This window comes from Parambassis ranga, chromosome 2 (genome assembly GCF_900634625.1).
Source record: "Parambassis ranga chromosome 2, fParRan2.1, whole genome shotgun sequence".
Taxonomy (NCBI): Eukaryota; Metazoa; Chordata; class Actinopteri; family Ambassidae; genus Parambassis; species Parambassis ranga.
In genome coordinates, this window is record NC_041023.1 from 9,151,244 (window position 1) to 9,170,570 (window position 19,327).

The window sequence follows — 19,327 nt, forward strand, 5'->3', positions numbered from 1 at the left end:
TGACAAGATGATGGATATATTGTGATTCAGTTCAGGGCCATCTCCTTCTAACTACAATGTCGCAAAGTGATGATTTGTGTATGCAGCGGCCATAACTAGAATCATAAATGCCACCTAAACCCAATATCTCTCTCTTTGGCCTCAAATCTGAATATCCACTTTCAGCTAAACTGGTCAGATCTGATGAATAAACCATAGCTGTGACTCTCAGCCTAGGAGACGACCATGCATTACTGCTATAAAATGTTAAATGACTTGCAAGGACTATAAAAGCAGCAGCAGCACTTGGAGGAGGAGGAGAGAGGAGGGGGAGCTTGCTCTTCCTCTCCTTTGCACAAGTGTCAGCTGCGCTCCCTGTCTTTTTAGCCACTGGTGTGGAACGTGGTCTGGCTTGTTGGGGGTTTGAACAGCACGGGCAAGGAGTGTGTGTGTATGTGTGTGTAGGTGGGTTTGTGCTTGTCTTTGGGTGTGTCAGCACTATCATCCTCAGCTGCCAAAGAAGGACCCCTCTGGCTGGGTTCAGGTGTGTGTATGGTCTTTCAAACTATCCACTCAATCTTTATTTTTTTACTTATCACACTGTTTTGTTGTCTTCTTTCACAAAGTCTCACTCTCTTCCACTCCCTCTCATTCTCTCTCTCTCCATCTATCTATCTGTCTATCTCTCTCTCCCTGTCTCTCTCCATGGCTCTGGGTCACTGACTGACTTGATGAAATAAATTAAACCGTGTAGAAACACACTTGCCTCCCTCCCGTCATGCTTAAACCTTGCTTGAAACCTTCTTTACTTTTCCATACACATACAACAAAACAAAGCATGCACACACAAACAACACACACACTTTAGTAGCTATCCCAGCTCATTAGAGCCTTCCTCTTGCTTAGCCCTGCAGGTTAAAAACACTTCATATTAGCCATGCTTCAAACAGCCGTGCTGAGAGACAGGGGAGAAAATTTACAGATTTCCATTATTCATGTTTTCATGCATGCAGCAATTTGCACATCCAGCATATTGTGTGGCGAGAGAACATATATTTTATGTTTGTTAAATACACATATAGGTATAGATAAAAAAGGAAGTCAAATGAAACACAGTCAGCCACTGTCATGTGTATATGTGGCATTATTTGGCAGGAAATACAAAGAGAAGGCCAATTAAACCAGTGCTGCTACTGGGTATGGACAGGAAATGAGTGAGTGTATGCACAGATGTGCAGTTTGCTTGAATGTGTATAGAATACATAGTAAGAAAGAATTGAGGGTAAAGCAAAGGAAAAGAATAAAGACATTAAAGAGTGATGTAAAGAGGCAAGGACAAAAGAGAAGAGATGCTATGTTTACCCTGTACTGCACGCAAGTACTGCTATCCAGGCAGAAGACTGAGCTTAGAATCAGAGCTATATATAAACCCTGCCACTACTGTACTTATGGCAGTTGTGAACCAAATGAATAGGCTTGACCAGGCAAGACAAATAGAGCTGTCAAATGAGGAAGAGGGGGAAGACCCCTGACTGCAGGTCCTTAAAGCTACAAATCCCCCAGGGGAAAAACCCTGGGAATATCCTTTCATGCCATGTTTGTGTGAGAAAAGTCCTTCTGATCCCCCATAAAAATTGTTGTTCATCACTTTGTGTATCTTTCCACAGAAGAGGTGTGTGAACCCACCATGAGGGTGTAAAAATAATCTGTAGCTGTTTTCTGCAGCTGTTAAAAAATGTAATTGTCATAAAATGGCCTACAAAAGGGGTCCAATGGGTCTGTTACTGGCCTCTATACCTGCTGGTACAGATGATAAAAAAAGACTATGATCTCACAATATATAGGCTGTGAAAACATTATATTTCTGCTGTGGATCAAAGGAAAAATTGTAATCTTAATGACAATACTATGATTTTTCATTCTGTGATACCACAAATTAAACAAAAACACTGTGTTGTGATTGGCTGGAAAAGATGTTCAGTATCTGCATCAGCATTTGTAACGTATAAAGCATGTATATGCTGAAAGTTTTAGTCCATATCATTAAATCAGCTGTGTGACTGAGCGTGTTGTCAACAGGTTTACTGACCTTGGACACTGCAACCTCCACTAACCCATGAGACTTGTCCATTATTAATAAAAAGGCCCACTTCACTTCGCTCTAAATGAATTCACAAAACCTTATGGATTTTACCTGACAATTGAGACAGAAAAAACATTTTCCTCCTCTATATTCTGCAGCATTTTTTCTATCTCCTCCACACAATTGCCTCTCCTCTTCCATCTCTTCTAATCAACTTCACTATGCTCCTTCATCCCTCTATGCCTTCTTGTCTCTATCCCCCCTTTTTCTGTCATCTCATCTCTTGAGCTTTCACTCTCTCTCCTACTCTCTCTATCGCACTCTCTTTCATTCTAAACCATAACCCTTAATCTCACCAAGGGCCAAATCAGCAGATTAGAAGGAGAGTGACTCTCGCTCAGACTTTGCCGAGCAGTTTAATGTTCTGTTCAGAGAAAGTTAGAAGCAGATTAAATCCAAGAAATCTCCTTTTCTCCTCCCTTTTCAATCCTGGCACAGGAGTGCAGCCATGCAACAAGCAACAACAAATCTTCCTCAGTGCCTGCTAGCTGAATAAAATATCAGATGCTGAAATATTTTCAGTGCCTACACAAATAATCCAACTTTAATTATATCTAATTTGTTGACTCCAGAGATTCCTTTCGCTATAAATGTCTAATACACTTTTTAAACATATTAGCATCAATAAATAACAGAATGGGTGCCAGTGACTCCCAGATAAAAGGTGTGGATACGGCAGTGAAGTAAAGTAAAGTTAGAAGATTAACCTTTTCCTTCTGTAAATGGTTTGCAAAAATAAATAAATATTATTATTATTTTATACCGTACTTCAGTCTCTCCATCACTGTTTGATCTGGATCAAGAAATGAGTGCCAAACTTCCATTTTCTTATTAAAGAGAAAAAGCAGATGTTTGGGGTTTTTTTTTCTGTGTTTTTTTCGGTTTGTGTGTTGTCAGGCAACCACAGAACATTGTTTTTGTATGTGTGCCAAGCCAAACAGTTGTTGAAGGTTTCAAATATGAATCAGCATTAAATATACACCTTATATGTACTTAGTTTAAATTAACTATATTTTATATACACACTGTAGAATTTATCTCTCAGAAAATAATGCATGGTTAACAAAAATGAGTCTACTTGTCACCACAGACAAATATATTAATGGTGTCACCCCCCTCTGGCTGTGACACATGAATGCGAATAAAAGGAGAATTTCCCTAAAGGCATTGAATTTGCAAGTGTGTTAATCAATAGTACAACAAGTTTGCATAGTGGAGTGAAAGAGAGTGGAGTGAAAGAGAGACAAATATTTACAAAGTGACACCCCTGAGAGTGGTGGCGACCTGCCACCGTGACAAAAAAGGGTTGCTTCCACTAGAGGGTTAATCAATCTCTTACACAATGATCAGGGGACATGACAGCACCAGGGTTTTTGGCTTAAACACAGGCATCCTTGGGCACATAATGATGATGCGTGACAGAATATTTCTTCTAGGCTGCCAGACGCCACACACAGCAGACATCAATCACTACCAAACGGAGGGTGAGATGTGGTGGAAAAGAAGGGATGGAGTGATGGGATGGAGAAATTAAAGAGGGAACAAGGGATGTTGTAATACAAGTGTGGGGGGTGTAGATTGCTGGTAGCCTTGAGGATCAAACGGCAGGCATGAAGGGTAATGTGAAAATGGTGGTCTTCAAAGAAATGTGGCAAGTCTGTGTATTTATGTGCAAAAAAAAAAAGGCAGGGCGTTTCTATGGGAACCCTGCCTGTGCTCCTGTGTATTACTGTATGTTCTGAGCACACTGACATGTACTTTACATTCAGGAATGAACAGACACAGTCAGGTTCTCTCCGGAGATTAAAAAGCTCCCTGTTTTTCCCTTTCTTAATTTTACTTTTTCATAATCCTGCTGTGTCTTTCTGCTGCTCTCTTTTCTCTCTCTCTCTGTATTTATAATCCATTTTTAGATTTTTCTCTACTGAATCTGAAATTCAGAAATAATTCATTTACATACTGAATATATTCCCCCTTTTCTGCGACACACTGATGTATCTGGGTTGCTTTGATCGTACTTGAGATGTCTCTTGATCTAAATGAAGCTGGACATCGTTTTAAAAGGGCTGCACCTGTCAAACGGCACCACTATTAACAGTACAAAGCAGAATACATTTTTTTGTAATATATTGCTTATGCTTACAGCTGCAAGAAAAAGCAATATATTATACAAGATTCCTAATGTATAGATAATAAATTTAAAAATAATTAAAAAATGATAATCGATATGTGTGCACTGCTTCTGGTGATGTGACTGAAGATTAAAAACAGGTCAAAAAGTTATAAGGTTATTATTTATACACAAAGGAAACAGAAGTATGTGTGTGTACATTTGTACTTATAGAACTACAGGTCCCATTTTTGTCAGGATCCAGTGCATTAGCTCATTATGTGTTTTTATGTTGGGCTACATACTACAACAGTATTAGTCTTTATATTCTTTATTGACAGAAAAATCACTAGTCATATTGTTGAAAGCTCCCAGAACCTGCTTTAGAGTGTACATGACCTCAGACAGCAGTTATTTTTCAGAATTTCAATAAGCTACAGTACACAACCAAAACAATACAGGAGTGGCTTCAGGACAAGGCTATTCACATCTTAGAAGGGTATCAATCTAAAAACCACAATCATGTTAGTGATAAACCTGAAAACACTATCAACAAAATAAAAGAATACATGCCTTAGTAAAACAAAGAAAAAGCATGAATCAAAAGGTAAAAATGCAAAAGAAAAATCTGAAAAGTATCGTAAATCTATCAAGTGTGTGTCTCTCTTTCTGTGGCACTGATAGGGAGTGTGCTACATACTCTTGATTGATAGTGGCAGATCTATCTCTTCAAGTTTTATTTTTTTCCTCTGATAAAGCCTCGGGAAGAAGCTCCAGCTCGGCAGCATTCCCACTCACCCAGCCCCCCCACACCCATAGTCCCCTAGTGGGTGGTGGTTTCCTCACCCGCCTGCTGCTTGCCCGCTACCGTGCCGAGCGCGACATGTGACAGTAGCAGCACATGGCCTCCTGGCACCCCCGCCCCCTCATTCTTCCACCCCAATCCTCTGCAGGCCCACCCCCCCCCCCGACTGTCTGCGAACACCTCTCAACAAGCTCGCCACACTTGTCATGTTTTTTCTTGCTTCCCAGCCAGCAACTCCAAATGCATACATCTTGAAGACACACACATGCACACATGCGATATGCACAGATGCATATCAGTGCAATTAAGCACACGGATGGAGAAATGCAGGTGAACATACAGCCGCTTGGTTATTAAGATCAAACAAATACATAGAGATGCTGTTCCGCTGCTTTATTTTTGTTGCATACAGGTTTTTTCAGTGCTGCTCTCATGCCACTAGAAAGGGGAAAACATGCCAGTTTGTGTTCATACCAGCCACATCCAGCTGTCATTAGGTACTGCCTAAGCTACCCTCCTTCCCTTTTCCAAAATCCTCTTTTCTCTAAACCTTCTTCACATCTCATCCTCTTCTTCGTTCTCACCTGTAAATATTGCACAACCCTATCCTCCTCTTGCTCTTTTCTTCATGTTTATGTATTTTACAACAATCTCACCATTGCACAGCCTCTAAATTATTTAGGTGTATTCGCAAAAAGATCATGCTCTAATCTTTTGGACTACTTGCAATTCACACACTGAATAAATACGTATGTATCATCAACAAATTCTTCACATGAACCATCCAGTAACTGTTAAAATACATTTCCACTGAGCATGTGTGATGAGGTGGAGCGATGGAGTCTATGTGTAAATAAAATATAATTTCCTTGGTGAGTTGAACGGGATCTGAGCGTTGAAGACATTCAGTCTCCAGTGTCTAACCAGCTACGTTAATATTTCAATTACCCTCATGCGTAAATGAATTAAATAGGCACTAACATTATTCTTGGTCCGCCTTTGTTGTGGTGGGACAAAGCTGTGACATGCGACAAGACTTCTGCCAAAGCCTTCTTTTCTAATATGTTCAGCCTGAAGAGCTGTAAGTCCACAGTGATTTGGGTGATATGGTTGGGATTTTCTCTTTCTTCTCTGTTGATTTGTTCCTTGTTTATATCAAACTGCAACTAATGAAAAATTGATGTTTTTTTCAGATATTACTGTCACTGATATTCTTTAGTCTTTATGACATATTTCATTTTCTAGTATTCCCAAGGGTGAGAAGCTAAACTGTTTTTTTAGGGCAAAAAATCACTGATGAAAAGAGCAAAGTCAATAGAAGATTTGCACAGAAATCAATAACTAACACAGCAGTTAAGGATCACAGGATTTTCACTCTAAGTAGCCTCAGAGTGCAAAAAATCTCAAAGAATATAGAAAAGAAGGTGGTAAGAATTGGTGTGTAATTGCAAAGCTGATTAACAAAATGGAGTACAGAATATTGTTTGTGTTTCCACATGTTCCCTTTCACTTGTGTAGTATTACTCCTCTTCCTTTCAGCTTAGCCTCCACAAATTGTAGCTTTTCCCCATCTGTCACAGCTTATTTTCTGTAGCATCAGAGACTAGAAGACCTTTCTTTTTCAGACATGGCTGACATTTAAATTTGCCCTCTACCAAAGAGAGAAGAATGGTCGTGACCCTGCGGTGCTCTGGCCATCGTTCTGCCTTGAGGAACAAGCGAGCTAATGCTCAAGCCCTCATCAGTGTAACGTCACCGACACTGTGCACACATGAAAAGAACATACATGGCAACACCATGATTTATTGCTGCAACGTGTTTTGTAAATATTCCCTTCATTCACAGTTTTTATTTGTTCTCCACTTTGTTTTATGAAAAAAATATTTTGAATAAAATCCAACACTGCAAATACATTACCAGAGGGATTCAATTAGACAGAATAACAAGAAAATCTACTGCAAACACCACAATAATTGCACACAAACAACAACTGACAATGGGGATACTGCTCACTTGAGGAAGGTGTAAGGCCGTCTTTTTTTTAAAAAGTGATTCCTGCCAGCTAAACAAACTGGCATGAAGGCCTTCTAGAAATCAATAGAAGCTCCCTTGTGTGTAAGAGCAAGTCAACAGAGCAGAGAGCAGCACAGAGTCAGGGCATACAGATAATATTTATGTAGACAGAGGCTGCCAACAACCACCAGGGACCATGTATAATTCTGATTCATACATCTTAAAAGCAGTGATCTAGTAAATATGAAGCATGTTCATTTATTCAATAAGAATACACCCAGCAACAGGTCAACACTGGAGAATTGTTTAGTATGCCAACTTTAAATATTCATGCACACAACCCCGGGATTGTGTGTCTAATTCTTTTTAAAGTTCACAGAATGTCTCTGAGCACAAAAACACACACGCACACACTCATCTATTCGAGTCTGCGTATATTTGACCGAGCATGAGCTTCTGTGATCGCAGTGGCATCATCACGTGAATACGGTCAACAACACCCAAGATGGATGTCTCCAGGTACATACAATTAGCAGGTTTACCAACCTCATGAATAAATGCACAGCAAGTGCACACTCGCTGGCTCTAATTGATGTCCCCTTTCGACACAATTTACATACATTAGAAGACGCTGCATTGCCAAAGGATGCTTTACACATTTGTCTCCCAAAGCCGAGAGGTGGAAACACAATTGCTCTAACTCAGCCATTAGTTACTGTTTGAAATATGCATTTTAGCCGCATTACTGTTTTGCGTTTTCTATTTTCTCCCAAAGGTGATCCTTATGATTTTAATGGCTATGCTAATTACTAATGCTTCACTAGAATACTAATAAGAGTAGTAATTAGAGTAACATGAGCCGTAGCTCAGTGTGGACAAGAGTTGATTTTGCCTTTTAAATAGCCTGCAAAATGGAAGTGAAATCCCAGACTGGGAGCAGACATGTACCATCAACATTTATGTGGTTTCATACTAACAAACCTTAAACTCTAAGAACCAATTTAACACCCACTGGAAGACTTTCATTTTCAGAAAGCTTAAACTCAAGCTAGTCAATAGACAAGCTGTTTACAATTACATCAAGCTAGTGATAGCTCTGTCTGTGTGAATATAAATGTTAATATGAATACAGCTTAGGAGTAATGTCCTCCATCCGTCCAGATGGCCCTTGGAATTATCTGCTTTACGTGGGGTAATGAAATCTCACTCACTATCCAACTGCTTTCTATTGAATTAACATGATAGACATCCTTCCTTTTCACAGCTAGGGATGTCATCAACTCAACCAGCAAACCCTGTTCATTGGGCACATCAATCACAGACAACCAAGGCAATAAAAGCTTAGGAAAGCCCAATAACCATCACACAACGAAAAGCAGGAAGGATGGGATGTTCTAGCATTGCTGTGAAATCGGAGTCTCCTCTGAGACATCGGCTGCAATTTTAATGACAGAATGCACTTCACTCTTATGTCACTTCAAAAGCTGAATGTATTGTATGCGCTACCTTGGAGAACTAATTGCTCAATCTATCTTGTATAGTCCTGAAGTGGCTGAAAATGGCTGGCGACCCCAGATGGTCTGTTTCCTTGGAATTTCAAACATAATGAAATAGTTTAATAAAAAATGGCTGGCAGAGGAAGTGACGGTCTCCTGGCAACAGTGGTGAAAACCACAAGAGAGCTGTTTTTCTGCACCCTGAGACAAGATGTTATGGGAAAAGTGAAAGAAAATACCCTGAAATCAAGTGAAGGTAATTAAAGATTTAACTGACAATATGTAAGTATAAATTCAGGTGTAGCTAGACCCAGTGTCAACAAGCTGTTTGTGTTTAAACATAAAAATGACATCAACTGTTGTTGGATGATTCCCAAAAGTAAGAAAAAAGCAGGCGTTCTGCCATCACCATGTTTTGATTGCAATGCAATCAATACACACTTGGGCCACGTGAACAGAGGAGCCTCTTTCTGGCAAAGTCTGTTCTGCATTTGGATAGAAATCAGCGTGAAATTAGGAGCATCTAATCATGTAAATAGTGTTAACACCAGATAAAACTTGACGAAAGAAAAGGATTATTATATATATATATATGTATATATATATATATATATATCCCCTCAGTCTACGTTTAACAGGTCCGTTATGACTATTTTTTTTAATATTTCACATTTTGAAAATCTTTGGAAATCAGAGCAGTAGAAATGGATGTTAATAGGGTGTGTTTTGATATGCATCAGATAGGTGTCATTGTTAAGTTTTTAAGATGATATAACAGATTGCTCAATACGTCCAAGTACTAAAAATGCAGTTCAAACTGTAAACACACTGGTGATACTTCAACCAGTTCTGCAGCATCTTAATACTTTCAAATAGGTCAGCTTTTGATCAAAATAAATAACAGTTTCTGGCAAAATCTAGAGGAACCTACATATTTTAATTCTGAGTGCATTTCAAGATTGCACTCATCTATTTAACGTGTACTTCTTGAAGTATAGACTGCATCCTTCAGTGTATATTGCAGAGTCCCAGTAAGGCCTGAGACTGTAATTTATTTGACACATGTCAAAAAAATTGAAATATCAGTTTGCTATGCATTTAATAAAATGGTGGCAAAAGCACAGGCTGACAGCACATTAATGACACAGCTCCAGACTGCTGATCGATGTGACACCCAGGTGACTATAATGAAAGGCGGCATCACCAGTGGTTTGCTGCATACAGCAGTGGAATGCTGGAGAGGACAGAAAAAAGTGGTGCTCCTGCATCTATTAACTTCAAGCACCAACAACTGCTTAAACAGTTTTGGTCAAAAGTGCAAATAAGCATTTGGCATTGGTGGCTTTAAGCTTCACACGTCATTCAAAAATAATTTTTAACCATTCTCTTTACATTATTGAGCATACTGCCAGTTGAACAAACACAGATGCTCTGTTAACCAGAGTAGGTCTGATGTCAATTAACAATACTGTTTAAATAATAGACACTTCATTTAACCAGCCCAAACTGTATAAATATAACACAGTTTATTGTCTGCAGTTTAATATAGTTGTTGCCTTTTACTAATAATCATGGGATATATTAGCCCCATAGAAAGAAGGAGACCCAGTGTTTGCACACATGGGCTATCGTGTTCATGCATGTGTAAGCGAAAAGTACTGCCATTCTAAGCATACCTCCTCTCTCCATAAAGAAAGCAATAAAAGGCTCCTGGCTTACAGTAACAGTTCATTAGGCTTGCGGGTCCATCCAATCAGGACCCCACTCCATCTATCAGCTGCAGTCTGACATAAGCTCACAAACATTAAGTACTCTTTACAAAAACAATCCTTGCTCTTATAGCTTGTAACATGGTTTGTTTAGCAATGTATTAACCGAAGAGAAATGGCTTCATTACAACATGTAGAGCAGCCAAGAGCAAAGTTTACGATACAGCTATTTCTGTGTGCAGTGGTGTGAGCAAGGGTGTGTTGTGTGTGTGTGTGTGCATATGTGTTGGGGCTGTGGTTTGGGGTTTATTTGCCAAATGGAGTTGGGACAGCTCAAAACAAAGTACTCTGACAAAACACAATTCCACTGATACAACATTAGAAAGAACATTTTAATCTGTTTTGCTATCCATTTATCCAAATATCCATCCATGAAAACACACACACAGACATACACAGACATATACATGCACGAAGATTAGGCCTGAGTCACAGCAGATAGAGCTTGGTTGGAAATGATCTCTTATCATCATTGCACAGCCTTTTGTGATTGCATGTGGCATGATTGCCTGCTTTGGATGGGCATGACAGATGTGTACACCACTGCTACGTGCATGGGCACTTAGAGAGTATGTGTGTGTCTGTGTGTATGTTACATCTGTGATGCTACTGTCTGTTGTTATCGTTCTTGGCACACAATGGGCTCACCAACTGTTTTTCACTAACAGGGCCCAGCAATCACGAACGGGAAAATGGTAGCCACCATGAGCGAACGATAAATGGACAAAGGTCTGATGTGTATCAGAGACTGCTGAGCAGAGCTGTAGTGTGCCACATGAATGCATGCTGGCTGGGGCCTGCAACCAGTTACTAAGAAGTACACCACAATGCTGACACTTTCAGACGATACCTGTAGTTAGTATGTAGTCAGTTCAAGCTGGAAAATAGTGGGAACACACACAGAATTTATGGCAAATGTAAATTCTTCAACAGCACAGAACAACAGAGGAAGAAGCACATACATACAGCTGCCAGCTACATGTGTATGAGCATTTATGCTTAAGAGAGGCTGCTAAAGTGTCTGCCAGAGTAGATGTGTGCCATAGTGAGCAAGAAGAGAAAGCAAGACAGGCCATTATTCTTCTGTGGCACCTGCCTGGCTCTCCATACATCCCAGCTGCAGCCATGACAACCATGCTGCCCTATGGGAACCAGTGTTAAGTGCAATTAACCCTTGAGAACAGAATGCACAGATGCTACAAACATACACATTGCGTGCCACCAGAATCAGGCAAATGCCCTAGCTCATACAGAAAAACATACTGTAATATTCAGCCACCGTCTCTTTTAAGTATGCACATGTCGTACACATGTGCACTTATGTGCAGATATTCCCTCCCAAGAAGCAAATGATGGTTGGCTTTTTTGGCCAAGAATTACACTAGCTTTAATGTAATTACAGGACCAGCAAGGACAGACTCTCTCTGCTTATTGCTCTGTGCAGGGTCCCCTTGAGAGCGTCAGACAGGAACATGCATTTGTCCAATCTCTAATGACAACGGCACACCCATTCCATGGTAATCCTTTCATATCTGTCCACTCATGGGCGAGGGACAGGGAGGCAAAGAGGTGAATGTGGTATCTGTGAGCGTGCTTGTGCATGTGAGGGGGTGGAGGGGAAGGATTTTGGTATAATAAAGGCTGACAAAGTAGAAAACAAGTTATTGTTATCAAAAAAGGTCAGTAGGAACTTGCTAAGTTTAAGGGTTAAAGATCAATCAATTGATTTGAAGAGAAGCATGCCTCTCTCACCTGTTGACATACAAGCTGTCGTTTAGTGATGGAAATTTTCCAGACGTGCCACAGCAGGACACATCTCCTGGGATTGGTAACCATAAGCACACTACTGAAACAGACTACTGAATTTTCCCTGCAGAAAGAGTTCAATAAATAGACTACAACATCACACTAATCATTTTTAACTATTTATCCACCTTAACATAATTCTTATACCACATTCTGGAGTTCAGAGTGACTTTTCAGCAGTTTGCAGCTGCTGTAGCAGCAGATAAACATTCACCGTGTTAATTGCCTGTGCAAATGGCTTGGCTGGGGATCAATGGCAACTTTATAGATGCACCAGCAGAAGCAGCCAGGCAGGCTGCCTTAATGTTGCACTCAACATAACAGCAGCAGCCATCTTGTCAAAATTTTCAGTATTAGAATGCAGATGGGGTTTCCAACAAGATCCTAGCACCCGTCTATCAAACATTTTCATTGTTTTTCTCATTTCGCATTCCATACACTTCCCTGTCTGGTCCTCCTCGAGTTGCCATTTCCTCCTCCACTCACCTTTTTAGCTATCGCCCCACCCACTTTCAATCTCCTGGGCAATTTCCAAGAGAGTGTCCCTCCCTCGGCACCAACAGTATCACTAGTATAACTGTTTAATGTTACCAGCAGCCAGATGCCTTGTTGCCACCTTTTTGGAGTCACTTGTGGAGTCTTAGAATGGAGAAAAAAAAAAGAATAAGAAGGTGGCATGCCAACAGATGTCTAATCATAGCATCTACTGGGAAAACACAATAAGATGGCATAAAGTATAAAGAATTTAAATTTGACAATGACAGATTCATTTGAATCCTAATTGATAATCACAAACTGAATTGATTAAAGCTTTTACTACAGAAGTGTGGCTTGCCAGCTTGTAATTAAGATGCAATGAATTCAGAGCATCATATGCAGAGCTTTAGATACTGTAATCATTTTTCCAGGTGAGGGGATGATGCTTCTCTTTTTTTTTTTGACCACACCATGACTTAATTTGGGTTAATAATAGGACAGTTGAGTGTATATTTAAAGCTAAATTAGACTTCTGGTAGTAGCACCAGAAGGAATATATCAGAAAAAAACTTGCAGTGACACCCTTAACATCAGTGTTCAGCTGTGTTCTTTTTTAACAGAAGGCTCTGTTGTAATTGCTTGAACAACATCAGTGAGTGTGGGGTGACTCGGTCCACCTCGAATAGAGATATTCAAATATAAAGTACCTCCACCTACACATCCAGTGTACAGACTGCATCTGTTCACAACCTGCAGCTGCACACACAAAGGCAGAGACATATTTTAACTGTAACCATTAGGACATGCTTAACATGTATTCAGACATTACAATTAGCCTTTGACATAGTCAGCAGATGAGGCCAGCAGTGTGAATGCATTGATCTCTCTTACTAAGCAAATTAGCAACATACAGACACAGACAAGAAAATTCAGTCAAACAAACCAAGCAAGCATGCTGATAGTCCAAAAAAGGCTATCTATATTTTAAATGCTTGGCAATAAAACACATGAGGTAAAAACGTATTGTGAAGCTAGAAGAACTCCAAACACAGAGGAAAATTGATAAAGATACGAAGCTTTATGTCTAACTGCTCAACTGACCATAATATCCTGACCTCAGGCAGTGCTACAGGGCTGCCAATTGACAACAGTCATGACCATATGTGGAAGTGTATGTGCTGAGTGTGCGTCCTTGTGTGTCACAGTATCTGTTGTAAAGCCAGCTTCGGGGTAAATAAGAGCCTTTTATCAAGAAAGTTCACATTTATGGTTGCCCCGCTCAAGCCCTGCAGCCTACTGGCTGAGACAAAGGTCAACAATGAGTGCTCAAATTTAGTAACTTTATTAAACTGTGAACCATGTTTTATTGTGTGAATTGGAGTAAAAAAAAAAAAATCATTAAAAAACATTAAAAACAATACTCTTAAAAACTGAAACAAGATCTTAAGAGCCACATCTAATGCATACACCTCATTGCATGCAGTAATTGCCTTTTTCAAGCCGCCATTTAACGATGTAGCCTCAGAGAAACAATGCAAATAGCATTACATTATGATCCAATAAGAATTAAGAGGCTGGTCATTTCCTCTTCCTGCACAGAAGATGATATAATCCTATTTCGGGATCTCCATCTCATAGCTCTACGTATCTCTTACTCTCGCCTCTCCTCTCTCTCCGATTCTCCCCTGAGATCCTGTTCGTTCTATGAGAAGGGCTGCTGCACATTGATCCCTACTATCTGTGTCGGGTCAGTGGATACAGCCACACTCAGCACTTTCTGTATGCCTAGAGAGCGCCCAGGCTGTCACATGCTGCTTTCCTCTACTATCCCCAAATATTCACCCTCTCCTCGGAACGGTGACAGGCAATCTTTGTTGACCCTCCAGGGTCACCACAACAGCACACAATAGATGTCAGCTATTTAGATAATATGTGGCATACAATATCAGGCCCTGACATACAAGATGTTCAAAGATGCTGCTTCAGTAAAGGGTATTCTGGGATGCTCTTTTCGAATAAATATACACACTATAAACAAAATGATGCTTTGCTAAAACAAATTTTCTTCAATCCTAACCAGACCAACAGCTCGCTTTGACTTAAGACCTATGCTTTGCAGCACAGTGACCTCCATTATGGTAATGCCTTTTCACTGAAAACCTAAATTCTTCTGACAAAATGACAGAATGCCTTACATAAGCTCAAGGGGGTGTTCAGCCTCCTGTGAACAAGTGTACTGTACAGTGGTTTCAGGCTTGCCAACATGTGCACAAATGTGACATGTTGCATCTAGTTCTCAGAGAAGAGCAGGGGAAGTGCAGTATATCTGTGTGCAGTATCTCTGAACATAAGTCATTTCAAACATGGTCTCAGGAGGCCCACAGAATTGCATGTCATACACTATAAATATCCATCTGCATACAGTGCACTGCACATAAGAGCAATATCTGCATCTCCATCTACAGGCTCTGTGTCTTTGTGGTTGTATTGATTTGCCTTTTAAAAAATACATGTGTTCGCCCCTCCCTGACTGCTAGAATACAGGAAACATGATAGCAGAGAACCAACATCACTTTAAGATGCTCTCCACTAGTGAAGTGAAGAGATTGGAATTGCTTGTTGCCTCGGGTGACAAAATGATCACATACATTTTTTCCCCACTTGACAACTGAAACCAAACATAGCTGTTGCTGATGCATGGACAAGGCACATTTTAATGTCAACAAAATAATATAATATTTAATTTAAGATCAAATTATTATTATATCATGCACAGTAAAAAAAATAATGTGACAGGCTCTGGGGAATGTTGATGGCAGATTATGTTGACTCCCAATTACTCTAGAAACACTCCTACCCCATATTCACATGACTACATGCTAGCTATGTAATCTTTACATCAGCTCAAAAATTCCAGCACTTACATTATTTGGAGGATGGGCTAAAAAACTGCAATGTAACTGTCACTTATTATTTCATCATAACTCAAAACAAGGAAACAGTAAGCTGAATATTAATTAAAACTATTTAGATGAGAACTTGACCACCCTGATAGGTAAAACTTTAAATGTATTCTTTCAGGATACCTAATGAAAATACTTCCCTTGTTCCCACCACACAAATCTAACTATGTAAAGCAGTCAGTATGTCTCGTCTCCTCAGTCAGAACCTAACCATCACTGTACTACTGTACATGTATGAATCAATTCAATGATTTTTTTTTATGTTGCAGTCCTAGTGTGCATAATGTAACATTCCCCTGCTGATTTTGTCTGGTATGTTTTACTAGATGTATATACGTTGTTAACCTATTAATTAATTATATAACCTATTTCAAAAACTTACTACTACTGTTAATCATTCTACTAAAATGTGATCTTTACCTGAGTGTCCCCTCTCAAGGGCCTGTAACTCATCCTATAAGCTGGTGAACTAGCTTAGCTTAGCCTAGAACCCTCTCACTGCCCAAAGTCTCCTTCCATCCTCTTCCAGTGCTTCCTGTCCTCTCCAAAGCTTTGATCCTCTAAGCCTGCAGAGTTACAGTATCAGTCCTTGGTTACACTAAAACCCACACTCACACATCTAGAGCTGCAGTGGAGAACCAACTCCTGCTCCACCGTTAAGCCTCGTAGTTGATATAATCCACCCTGCTTCTTTTCTACCTTGAATGCTCTGGTTTTAAAGCAATGATGTATTCTCGTCTGAAATTGCCTCACCCTGCTACAATGCCTGTATTGTTAAGAATCCCAGGAGTTTAGTTTCAGTTTGATCAGACTAGTTTCACTCCAGCTTGCATCTGATTCTCATCTCCAGGCATTCCACTTCAGGACCTCTGCTCTACTTCCAGTAGCTGCTTCTTCTGTCCTCCATACACTCACTAACTTGCCTCTGCTCTCATGGCTATTACTGTGGGACAGCCTCACCATCCCCATCATCAGCACCACCACCTAGTTCCACTCCACCAGAGGATCCACTGGGCCTGCTCGGGCTACCCATGGCTCCACTGACAGGGGATAAAGGGATAAAGAGCCTCTGCTCTGGGACTGATTACTTACATCTGCCAGGCTAAATCCCAATGCCTACACATACACACACACACACATGTACAAATACCACACAGGCACACACTTGGCCTGCTGCTAGCTGCAACAAATGCATTCATGCATGTATTGTTTTTTGACATAAGCATGTGGTATGAGGAGAGCTGTGTGCATGTGTGTGTAAGTGAGTGTGTTGAGGACTTTTATTCATGTGAGTTAAAAATTATGTGGCAATAAATGTTTAATGAACATGTACAGTATATGGTAAACCATTACTTGCACAGTCATCTTTAATTTCACATTACTGCTCCTATAAACACGTCAGTGGCGCCAAAACAGTAAAGTCAACACACTGTATAATAACAGACCTGACCACTTCTTTCTATAGACACGCCAGATAGAACTTTGTCCCTGATGACACTTCGATATAAACAATTATAAACGGTTCTGTACTTAAATGTAATAACGTCATTAGCAAAGCAATATTTACTGTACCCACCATGTCATGTCAAAATGTCAGCTGGAAAAAAGGTCTATTGTTTCTGTTAACATATTAGCAATATTCAGTTGCACTGCCAGTTGCATTACTCTTGCAGTTCTCTGTGATCCCTTGTTGACTTTAAATATGTCAGGCTATGCCAGAGGATTTCACTTATAAATATACTACAAGCTGTTGAAAGGGCATTTGCTCTGCATGTTTTATAGCTTTCATAGTTAATACAACCAGGGATAGAGCAAAATCTGTCAGTATTCAAATATTATAGAAGAGGAACAATGGATGTGCATTACTTTTATTTTACACTTCCACAAACCCACTGCCAACCCTAACAGTCTGAATAGAAAATAATCATGACATGCCAGAGGTTGGCACTGCCATTGCCATTGTGTGATAGTTTATCCTTTGACCACAAAGTCATCATAATAACATTGTTCTCATGAGTTCCTCATTGATTGCCAGTATTAGAAACCTGGCATCACTGTCAGACGTTCCCTGCAAGCGGATGTCAGACTGGCCCACTGACCTCTTGCTTCCAGCTCATCTTTCTCTCCCGGGGAATAGAAGGAGAAAAATTATAACTCTCATAACAGCATATTAATCCCATGGTCTGAGCGCATGCTGCCTCCGAGGGCTTACCCCCGTCAACAGAGATTTGTGTGCTCTTTCACACGGACGCACCTGTGCACAGGATTCTGAATAAGTGTTAGTCTGAAAAAACTGAGAGAATTACTGATATATATAGCACAGCTATAAAACCCTACTGTTGTCATTTTTTAGTTGTCAGTCCTACCATAATAGTAGATGTGTGTAAATTAATTAAGGAGTGTAAAGGCACATCATACAGTTGCTAGTTGGCATGGCAACTGTATGATGTGCCTTTACACTCCTTAATTAATGTGCTTCTTAACACAAAAAATGCAAAAGTCTGCACTGATTTACATTATGATTATTCAAACTTTGAGAGGACTTTGAGGTGTAATCAAATAAACAGATCTTGATTTGGAGCTTGAAGGTTGTGACGCTCAGCACCTTACAAGTGTGCCAGGATTTTGGAGGAATGGTACATCCAATTACTGCCATCTTCAGGCACCATGAGAAGCAGCCCTTTAATCGTTGGAAAGATGCACTGATTCGTGACTGAACAGCCAGCTTATAATTTCAAAAAGACTGATGCAGTGTATGAATTAATTCAGGCAGCATGAGCCTGATATTGCTGTAATCATCAAAACGTTAGACCAGTACAGGGACAGCACGAGAGTATGCCACTACAGTGCCCAGCTAATGCAGTGCCGTTTGATGAAGGCTTATATTTAAATGCATTATCAATGAGGCAAGCAAGGCAAAGAGATACATGAAGATGAGAAATAGGCACTTGCACCATGCTGTCATTTAGGATATTAGTTGACTTCTCTGTACAGAAAAATAAAGCACACTCGCCAACAACGAGGATGCGCAGATACCAAACATCACAGAACCCTGCGTTTCCCCTTGGATGGACACTGTGTGGAGCGCTGCGGGGCAAAGCGCGCGCCACGCACATGTGCACACATAGGCAACACGCACGCACTCACACACACATAAGCCATATTATATTAGTGTTGTAAGCACACCAGAGCCACACAGCAGCAGCTCAGTGAAAGGATTTAGTCTGTATGTTTACCTCTGTGTCGTAGATTTTGGTGATGAGTGAGAAAGAGTACTTCCTGGACTCCCGTATGTGCTGGATGGCCAGCTGGACCGCTGGCTCGATCCCTTGACTGATGCTGCTCATCAGGGCCGACTCGTTCATGGGCATAAGAACCATTATTGGCAAGTTTTCCCCGTCCCTGGTAAACCAGCTGTTGTCCTGTCCGTGTTTGGTGCGATCGTTACACACCTTGGCCAGAGCAGGGTGAAATAGCAAAACAGAGAGGAGCAGGCATCCCGTCGGGAGGAACATCTCCCAGCCGCTGCAGTCCCTCCGGGCTGGAGCCATGCTACCTTGCAGGGTGACCAAATGATATCCCGCTGTACCCTCACTACTTGGGCATCGCAAAATCGGGCTCGTCCGGGATGCACAGACGCCCGTCCGTCAAGGAAATGATTAAAACAGGACAGTAGCAAAAGCCGCAGCACCCCTGCAGTGGGGAAACCCGTCGGTATGGATTAGGACTGCAAACTGAGATAAATTTCTACTGTACAACAGTCCAT

The 19,327-nt window shown here is 40.6% G+C and overlaps 1 protein-coding gene across 1 annotated transcript in view; it reads right to left on the reverse strand.

Moving 5' to 3' along the window:
* Nucleotides 1-19,112, reverse strand: part of gabbr2 (gamma-aminobutyric acid (GABA) B receptor, 2) — a 127,223-nt gene extending 108,111 nt beyond the window's left edge. The window contains exon 1 of the mRNA XM_028399215.1: nucleotides 18,798-19,112. Coding sequence (XP_028255016.1) covers nucleotides 18,798-19,112 — 315 coding nt within the window. The remainder of the gene's footprint in view (nucleotides 1-18,797) is intronic.
* Between the last annotated feature and the right edge of the window lie 215 nt (nucleotides 19,113-19,327).